Source organism: Zootermopsis nevadensis, unplaced genomic scaffold (assembly GCF_977971745.1).
Source record: "Zootermopsis nevadensis isolate Lab colony 2312 unplaced genomic scaffold, Znev_1.0 Znev_ptg000010l, whole genome shotgun sequence".
NCBI lineage: Eukaryota > Metazoa > Arthropoda > Insecta > Blattodea > Termopsidae > Zootermopsis > Zootermopsis nevadensis.
This window is the reverse complement of record NW_028259142.1, coordinates 8,751,195-8,761,433: the sequence shown is the minus strand read 5'-3', so window position 1 is coordinate 8,761,433 and position 10,239 is coordinate 8,751,195. Positions and strand designations below refer to the sequence as shown.

The 10,239-nt window shown below is 38.7% G+C and overlaps 1 protein-coding gene and 1 long non-coding RNA gene across 3 annotated transcripts in view; one reads left to right on the top strand and one right to left on the bottom strand.

The window, feature by feature from the left end:
• Nucleotides 1–1,214: 1,214 nt before the first annotated feature.
• On the top strand, nucleotides 1,215–4,966 carry LOC110837217 (uncharacterized). The gene is made up of 2 exons (XR_015534524.1): nucleotides 1,215–1,467; nucleotides 2,098–4,966. It is a non-coding gene; the product is annotated as an uncharacterized LOC110837217 (long non-coding RNA).
• LOC110837215 (cytochrome P450 4C1-like) overlaps nucleotides 4,555–10,239 on the bottom strand; it is a 33,516-nt gene continuing 27,831 nt past the window's right edge. For both annotated transcript variants that reach the window (XM_087346481.1, XM_087346482.1), the window contains exons 3-4: nucleotides 7,672–7,815; nucleotides 4,555–6,988 (exon numbers count right to left, since the gene is read on the bottom strand). In XM_087346481.1, coding sequence (XP_087202607.1) covers nucleotides 6,915–6,988; nucleotides 7,672–7,815 — 218 coding nt within the window. In that variant the 3' untranslated portion in view covers nucleotides 4,555–6,914. The remainder of the gene's footprint in view (nucleotides 6,989–7,671; nucleotides 7,816–10,239) is intronic.

The following is a 10,239-nucleotide window of genomic DNA, read 5'->3' as shown; positions in this document are numbered from 1 at the left end:
AAGTCATCATGACTTGGTTAGATTATGACAAGTGAGTGTTACATCATTGAATCATCATCTTTGTCCTTCAAAAATGCTTAATGTTACATGTTACATAGGACTTTGGACTATTGCCGATTTTGGCTGTAAAGCCTAATGGGAACAAACCACTCAGAAGATGACGAGAAAATCCCTACAAGGGAAAGTCGTTTCTGGTCGGTGCGGGGGGAATGTTACTTATCAGCTGGACTAGAGGGCTGCTATTGTTGGGAAGTGTGATACGTCACAGTTTAAGGCTACTACACACAGACTGAAAACATCAAGCAGTTGAGATTAGCGTGTAGTGAGCGCACCTCCAATGTGTTCTGCGGGTGTTGCAAAAATATTCTAGATTAAATCACTGTGCCGCTGTGAGGTAATCTTAAAGCTGTACCCATTAGAACACACGAATGCCTGTCGTCTGTTGTTGGTTCAGTGGTTGTGGAACGAATGCTTGTAGGATGGGTCGTCACTCACCACGAAATCTTGCGCATGCGCGTATATCGAATACCTAGCAGGGATTTTCTCCTGGTCTGCGGACTGTAGGCATACATAGAAGAATAATGTTAAAATGGATCTTATGGATATAGGGTTGGAGGGTGTAGATTGGATTCATCTACCCCAGGACAGGGACCAGAGGTTGGATCTTGTGAACATTTTGTTTTCATAAAGGAGTTTTCCTCCGGGGGCTTCCCCGGTTTCTTCGTGGCATCCCAACAATTACTCCATTCACACACAGAAGAAGGCAATGGCAAACCACTTCTGGATCATCTGCCAAGAACGTATATGAACAGGTCCCAGTCCGAGAAAAGGATGGAAGGATCCTGTTCATATGGACCTGTCGTCAGACAGAACACTAAATAAAATAATAAAAGGGTGGGGAATTTCTTAGGTAGTTGAGTGTGCAGTAAGATTCTCAGGAAGGACGCTGCTCCATGAAGTTATTTGTGGGTGTGAAACTTGGTCTCTGACCTAAAGGAAGGAACATAAGTTGAGTATATCCGAGAACTTTATACTGAGAAAGTTATTTTGACAGCAGAAAGGAAGTAACAGATGCTTAAGAACATTACACAGAGAGGAGTTTCATAATATTTGCTTCTATCCAGATAATAGTAGACTGATTCAACCAAGAAATATAAGATTTTGGGCATGTAGCATACATGTGAGATGAGAAATTTGTACAAAATTTCAGCCATGAAACCTCAAGTGAAGGCATGTAGAGCAGAAAACCTGCGTGTACTGCGGATCTTTCGCCAGAGGCAAAGTACATCTGGGGGCCATGACACGAGTCACCTCACCCTTATTTCGTGCTGAGGTGAAGAATGAGTAGGCGCTGTACCCCCTCACACCCTGAGCACACCCATGGTATGTGCTAGGACAGCTTTAATTTTCTACGGTTTCTTTCATGAAAATCAGGATGCATCATCAAAGACGTTTCATACTGGATAAGTGAGTATTTTATCTATTTATATATGTATTTTATTACATTGGAGCAGCTGTTAAACCTAAAGTTTCAGCTCCGCCATCTGTCCTTTAGTACAGGGGAGATGGAAGGCAGTTATTCATCTGAAGGGGCTGATAAAAATCATGTAAGGTCTGAGGAAAGGAAGGAACCAAAATTTGTCCTCAATATATCAGAAGAGAGATCTCAGGTTCTCACAGTGACTAGTAAGAAGGTGACCTTTTGACGTAAATACGTCTATAATTTAGGGTCAGTGTCATTCGGCAAAAAGTGTAGCGAAAAAGTGTAACGAAAAAGGGGAACGAAAAAGTGTAAGATAGTTACCTAGGAAGCATCATCTGTTTATCAACAAATAAACAAGAATGGTTACCTAGGAAACTTCATGTTTATTGCTACCTACGAAACTTCAGCTGTTTACTCAACGTTATTGTTACCTAGGAAACGTTACTTCACATTGTATTACACTACTTTCGTTATTGCGGAAAGAGCTGAGCTGTGATTCGCTTGTACAAGAAGTGCGTCGTGGAGTAGATAATTTTGTGCTAGTTAAAACGTTTTACAATTTCACAGGTACTTATCTTATATAAGAGTTATTAAGTAATCTGTTATTGCCTTAGTTTGTTGCGTCATACTATGTACAAGAAGGATGACATTGAAGCTAAAAGACTCCATAACGCAGAATACAAGAGAGAGCAGAGAAAACGTAAAAATTATAAGTATTAGATAATGAACCTAGAGTTCCCGAAAAAATACCAAATACTAATGCTGAACGAAAATGAGAATACAAAAATCGCAAGAAGCAATTATTATCAACTAATGAACCTAAGGTTCCAAAAGAAATACCAAAAACTAATGCTGAACGTGTAAGGGAATATAGAAATCGCAAGAAGCAATTATTATCAAATAATGAACCTAAGGTTTCAAAAGAAATACCAAAAACTAATGCTGAACGTATAAAGAAATATAGAAATCGCAAGAAGCCATTAGTGCAAGTTAATGCTTCCACGTCATTAGCAAGTACAAGCGTTCCTACAAGAATCGCGCAACCAAGGTGTGACAATGCAGCAGAATATTTTCATAAGCATGTTAATGAAAATAGATTTGGATACGCTTGCAATGTATGTGATCGGTTATGGTTTGAAAAAGATTTGAAACAAGTTACTGATAGCCATTTATATTTATTGGGTACGGAGTTTGTAAATGAAAATGTATCCCAATTTAAGGTATGCACAACATGTTGGCTGTCTTTAAATAAACAACAAATACCTATATTGTCTAGGAGTAATGGATTGTGTATCCACCATACCCCACTGATTTGCCTCCTCTATATTGCATAAGCGAAAGATGAATATCTCCTAGACTTCCATTTATGCAAATTAGGAGGTTAAGACATCAATTGGGTGCATTTGAGATACGGGACAAATAATCAATGTTCCAGTAGATGTTAATAATATGGTAACGCTACTACCTAGAGAATTGGACGATGATTACAGTTTCAACGTCCATATAAAGAGAAACTTGATTCACAAATCTACGTATCTGGAAGGAACTGTGAAGAAAGATACAATAAAACGTTGGCTTACTTATTTGATTAATACTCCATTATACAAACATTACAAGATTACAATTAACGATGCATTTTTCCAAAAACAAGAAACCACTGAAGAATAAAATAAATGGATAGAAGACAAAGAATTGTCAAGTGATGTAGAATTGCTGCTAGCTCAACAGCAAACTCTCTAGTGGAATGAGGATAAATACTTGGAAATTGCTCCTGCACAAAATAAGACACCCTTATCCATCATATACGATGAACACGCGGAAGAGTTGTCATTTTCAGGCATCTATTTAGGAAGATCGAGGCAATTTAAAGAACATCACAAGGTAACACCACTCATGATGGCAACCAGCGAAATTCCCATTAGCGACAGAAGAGGTGTAACACCTCAACACATATTATACATGGCAATGAAAATAATGCGGTTGCGAGTTAGCGAAGGCTTGCACAACACGTTCAAATGTATAGGAGAATCAGATAGCATTACAAGAAAGATGATTGAAGATAAGGAATTTTTAGAAACATGCGTAGAAAAAAACCTGTCGTTTCTAAAGTCCATACCTAATTCTGTACACTACTGGGCTCAGAGGAAGCGAGAAGTATTTGCCATGATAAGGCAATTGGGAAAACCTACCATGTTTTTAACAATGAGCGCAAATGAAATTCGCTGCCCCAGATTGCTAAATGTGCTGCATCGCTTAAAACACGGTGCAGATGTAAAAGAGCCTATGAAAGAATTGTCATCTGTACAAAGAACTACTGAGGCTGAAGTGGACGAAGTGGCACTATCACATTTAAAAACGGGCAACTTAAATGTAAAAGATTACAATTCCCGTTAATTGAAGCTAGAGCTCTAACGGTTCATAAGTCGCAGGGTGGTACGTTTCAACAAATTGTATTCAACTACAACAAGAGTCTAGATCATCAGTTGTGTACGTTGCCCTGTCTCGCGTTACATCGTTGGACTGTTTGTACATCACAAGCAGAAACAACGACTTCGTGTTTTATCATGCCAAGGGAACAAACAACCCAAAGGTAGAGGACGTACGCACTGAGCTGAGGCGGTTAGAAACACATATATTGCCCACGTTCACTGCTTCGGTGAGAGCATTCATAAGGATTGCTGGTATTCGTGATCTAAAAATGACTACTCTAAACGTACAGAGTTTAAAAAATCATGTGCAAGACATAGCAACGGATACAGTGATAACTGATACCGATATCCTGGCGCTAACCGAAACGTGGATGCACAACAACGAAACTGTATATTTGGAAGGTTATAAATGCATCACGCAAATTATGCGTGAGGAACAAAGAGCAGGCGGAGTGGCTATGTACGAGAAACATGGAGCAACTACCATGGCTATCCCATATCTGTTGATGAAGCTACCTAAAGAAGATGGAGCAGATTACAGAATAGCTGCAGCTGAAAAGAGAGGAGATATTTGTGCGGCAGAGTGTATGGTCAATGGTGAAAAGATTTTAATTGTAACCCTATATATTTGTAACCATACACTTATTGATGATTATAAGAGATTTATTTTGAGTCATTTGAGAAATTATACAAAAATGTTTTCAATTATGGCCACAGAAGGTCCTAATACAATGCCGATAATATTGACAGGAGATTTTAACATTGATTTAAAGAAGGAGGAAAATCAAAGCTTTGTCGCATTTATGGAGGAAACGTTTGGCTTAATGTTGATGTCAAATCCTCAATGTAGTACTACTAGATCAAAATCTTGTATAGATATGGTGTTTGCACGAAATGTTGATACTCTAATGTTTACAAATTTTATAACATATTTCAGCTATCACAGACCAATATTAAGCGTAACTAATTCAGGTTAAATAAGGAATGTCTTAATCAAACTTATCTCAAGAATGTATAAAAGAAATATTTACAATAAAGCCAATATATAAACTTCCTTTCCGTATAGACGTATTTACGTCAAATTCTCCGGAACCGTGGTTCCACTATCACTTTTTCTGGAGTGTTAGACCATGCAGTCTGGGAGAAATTGGCATCGCCTTGAGCATGGAGGCAGTAAGTACTTTTGAAACATCGGTCAATTTCTACCAGACTACATGGTGCAACACCTCAGAAGACAGTCATCTTCTAAGTCAGGCGTGTTATCACAGTGACCATCTTTCGGGGTCCGAGTTTCATGTATGGTGGCAATGTGTGTCGCAGTTTGAAAAATACCACTCCACTGTAACCTACCTATTTCCTCATTCTTAGTTCCATAAAGAGACTTCTTTTCCTTGATCACCTGCAAAAGCCCAGCACATAAAACTGAGATATGATGGTTATGGAAGTATGAACATATTTTCAATTATGACCTTAAGTTTGCTCTGCAGTGATCTCTGACAAATCTCAGGCAGTGAGATCATTCTGAATGACGTATAATAAATTTAAATTTATCACTTGATACCAAAATTGAACAAAAATAGATGAATGCGGCAATGAATTTCATAATGGTGAGACAGCATTGCACTCATAAATTACATTCCTCCTTTCATGGGGAAAAAATATAATTTAATTTTCTAAAGTTTAAACATAACCTAAACATCATCCAGATTCAGATTTGATTAAATTGAAAGAAATATAAATTAGATGAATCAGTTCAGGAAGCCAGTAGATACCAAAAGCAAACCAGTGATGCTATACTTTCTCATGTAAAATATTTCTTACATCACGGCTTTGGCTTATGTCAGCAGAATTGTGATTGGAGATTACTTTACACCAAGGTCCAGAACTCAGTCTGAATAGAAAATCTGGGTGAAGCCAATGGCGTATCATCTGGAATATTGTCACCTCACTCAAACTGCAACATGTGAATTGGATAAAATTTGATGTTCTCATGGCAGTGACAATGTCAATGTCAGTGAGTTGTAACGCCATGTGGACTTGAGGGTAGATACAAATTTTTGAAAAAATATACTACCTTCATGTTCAGGATAGAAGATGGGGGCAGTATGTTCCTCCAAAATGTTAATATATGTTTTTAAGTCCATACAGTCCATGGATCGTAAGGGTATTTATTTTACAGTATTATAACATCTAAGAGGTTATATATAAGGCTTTTGTCCTACTGGGAAGAAAATTATATATGTTAGTAGTCTCTTATGAAGAGATTGAGGGTATTTGTGATGAGGGTGCTAAGGAAAATACTTGGATACAAAAGGGATGAAGTGACAAGATAGAAGTCAAAATTGAATAATGGGGAGCCTCATGATTTGTACTCATAACCAAATATTATTAGAATGATGACATCAAGGAAAATGAGATGGTTGGAGCATGTAGCATGCATGGGATAGATGTAAAGAAACAAATACAAAATTTTGGTTGCAAATGTTGAAGGCAAGATACTATTTGGAAGGTCTCATTAAAGATTAATAATGATATTAGAATGGATCTTAATTAAATAAGGTCGTGAGTGTGTGGACTGGATTCACCTGGCTCATAATTAGCGAACAGTGATGGGTTACTGTAAAACAAGGTTATGGATATTTTGGTTCTGTAAAAGGCAGGGGAATTTCTTGATTAGCTTCTCAAGACGGACAATGGAGTTAGTTGAATTTGTTAGATTTTAGATTTCATTTGGGCACTGTATTAAGCTTTACCACATTTGTATTTTCGAATGTTATGAGTGCTAAGGTCGTATCAGCAGACACAGCTTGTAATATTACTGTAGAAATTGCCACTGGAATGTTATACCATGTAATCTGTTAGAAACTGACTGAAATTTCACAGCTTCCTCCTGCCTTTAACCCATAAGACAGCCTTTTTCATACTCATTGCCATAGGAACCTGAAAAATTGCTCTCCGTTTTTACCACATACAGTCTGGATGATGATGATGATAATGCCCACTCACTCGTATACTGCAGAGATGTAAGGCGACTCTAAGTCTTCTTGTGCATAAACTGGGATCCCCATTGTAGTTTCTGCAACATAGTCACACTTTCTGTAGTTCAACCACTCAGTCCTTCAGAAGCATAAAGTAGGACCGTGCGGGAGTACAGGAAAGGTAAGGGTTCATTTTCGTGTCTTTTCCCACCGCCTTCAAAACGTTAAAGCAAAAGTAAAGATTTAAATGTTGACGTAAAAGTGAAAGTATACTATGAAGGAAATTAGTGCATATCGGAGAGAACGTATTATATGTTTGCGTCTTTCACCTCTGAAAACAACTGACTGACTCACATGAAATTATGTACTGATAGTCTGCAGTGAATGCTGACTGAAGTATTATATTTCTCAACTTGAAAAACATGTTTAAACTAATGAAATGTGCATTACTTGTGTAACATTCATAACTGTTTAACAAAGTTATGGACATTTTAATGATTATTTAGTGATTAATACATATTTATTCTAAAGGATCTTTGTGCCTTATTTTAAGGTATGGTCTTAGCATTCAGCGAAATGACTGAGGAAAACCATGAAACACAAACTTGCTAGCCTGAATTGAAAGAAGATATCTGTAATAACCTGTTCTGTTATAAATGTTGATATAATTTTCTGTTTTATAAATAAGAGATTTTTATAGTGTTTGAGAAGTTGGAAAATATAATTTACTTAAATCTATGCAGTCGACTTTCATAAATTATAGCTTCTGCACGCAACTCACCACAGATAATGTCCAGAGCACAGAGGGTGATGTAAGGATACACGTCGAAGTACTGAGATCTGACTTCCTTCTGCAGAATCCTGTCCAAGATCTTGAAGTGGAAAGTCGGCGTGATTATCTTCCTGTTGGTGTGCCATTTCTGACCTGGTTTTAGAAATTAAAGAACCGATCTGATTATTTAATGATATCATGGACATGTGTTTTTAGAGAGACTTGGTATCAGAAACCCACAGAGAAAAATTGGGTTTGATTTTAGGTTCTAAAGCCTTGTATCGACTGCGCGCGGCTGCCTCGCGCACCTGTTCGTGCGCGGCAAACTCGTTCATTCGCTCATTGTGCTCGTGGTTACCAGCATCGAGCGCGGCAGCCGTGTTCGGCTACGATCGACGCTGTTCGTCAGTTCTCGCAAGATCACCATGAATACAACACCGTGAAATCCCTTTGCCGCGGGACAAAGAACCGCTCAGATTTGGCTCGACGCGAGCCAAGTTCGAGCGCGGCATTGTTCGGTTCTGCCACACGTGGCAACATGGTATCGACTTTGCGAGGCAAAGCAACGAACATTGCCTCGCGAGGCAGCCGCGCGCAGTCGATACAAGGCTTAACAGTAGCAAGCATGATGGCCGTCTTCTGGGATGGTGCGCCGTATAATCCAGAAGAATCTGACTGTTTCATAGGTGCAGCTTTCTCCATCAGGACAGTCGTCTAACAAGAACAAATTAATTTTGGTCCTTATTGTGAAGCATAATCCCTACATTACATATAATTCAGATTGAATTTTATGCTTCTTATTTTCTAATGTTCACTGAATAAAGGTGGATTAATTTGTTTCAGAATTAATTGTTTTCCCACAGTGATAACTGCCTTCTTAATCGCAGTCTGGAATATTGCTGTTCAATGGAACTGATTGCTATTACAGAAATTAGGTGTTTTACATGATGACGTAAGCAGCCCTGTTCCCAGCCAGTGGTGCAGAAAATTGTAAGTGAACGTCTTGTCCAGATGTCTGATACTGCTTAGGAACGCCTGAAACACAAGCAGACTTAAAACTACTTTTCGTTTCTTATCCCTTCATTGAAGACAGCCATTTGAATGGTGTCCTACCCTGCAGATAGAGGTTATCTAAATCCCATGTACATTAAGATGGTTGTTTTCTGGTATGTTGCACCATATAATCTGGTAGATATTAACTGACATTTCAGAGGTGCTTATTGCTTCCATCAGTACGGCAGTCTGTGAGACCACACAACGCAACAACCTAGAGCACATCCATCTTCGTCGTTGTTCCCATGAGAAACTGAAATCCCATCATAGGATTTGACATTTTCATGACAATGAGTCTGAAGATGAATGTCTTCTGGATTGTTTCGCCGTGTAATCTTGAAGAAGTTTACGGACGTTTCAGAGGCCCTTGCTGCCTCCATCATCAGTTGAAATCTCATCCACATACCTGGTACATACCAAGTATAGAGGCAGATATTATGGGATGGAACTGAGGTATGCATCACATAGAGGGTCTGGATTGGTTTCATGATCCCCGAAAATTCATCATTATATTGAAAATTTCACAAAACTGGGCCATATTTTGAGACATGTTAATCCAGTTTCTACAATCATACTTACTCGTCAAAGGTCCATTTTAATTCCCTTGAGGTTTCTCAATGAAATTCTTCCGTTTTATGCAAGTTATAAAATAAAATCAAACCAGTTCATAATAGTAGTTAAATTGATACAGCTTAGTGGTATTTAAATAGACCAGCAGAGATCCGTAGTGGTATTTAAAAGGGACTGCAAAGGATTAGAAATACTCGCCAGGGTTTGTACTACGTACCTCACAATGTAACATTTCACAAGTGCACAAGGAATGTTGTGTTTACAGGTATAATAATTATTATTAAGTGTTCTGTCTTACGACAGGTCCATTGCTCTGCCCAAAAAGAGCTCTCCAGTTGTCCCTATTCTCAGCTTCTCGTTTTAATTCCTGGAACGTCATCTTCTTTCCTTGTTTAAGGTCGTCGGTTAGCTGTATCAATCTTCTTCCTAGTCCTCTCTTTCCTTCAACCTGGCCTTCGATGATATCACTCAGTAATCCATTCCTTCTCATAATATGTCCCAGCCAGTTAGCTTTCCTTCGTGTAATCGCCTACAGAATGCTTCTTTGCTCGTTGACTCTCCTCAATACTTCTTCGTTGGTCACTCGATCCGTCCACCTGATCTTCTCTATTCTTCTCCAACACCACATTTCAAAACTCTCCAGGTATTTCTGTTCCTTCTTCCTGAGTGTCCAAGTCTCTGCTCCATACAGCGCGACACTCCATACGTAACACTTCACTAGTTTCTTCTTCATATAAAAGCCCAACTTGCTAGTGAGAAGTATCCTCTTGACGAAAGCTGCCTTGGCCATGGCTATCCTTGCTTTTACTTCCTTGGTGCATAGGGCGTCCGTCGTGACTATGCTTCCCAAGTACTTGAAATGCTCCACATTCTCCATCTGTTGGTTTCCAATTACAACGTTCAATGGTTCTGCTCTCGGTGCTATCCTCATTACCTTTGATTTTTCAATGTTGA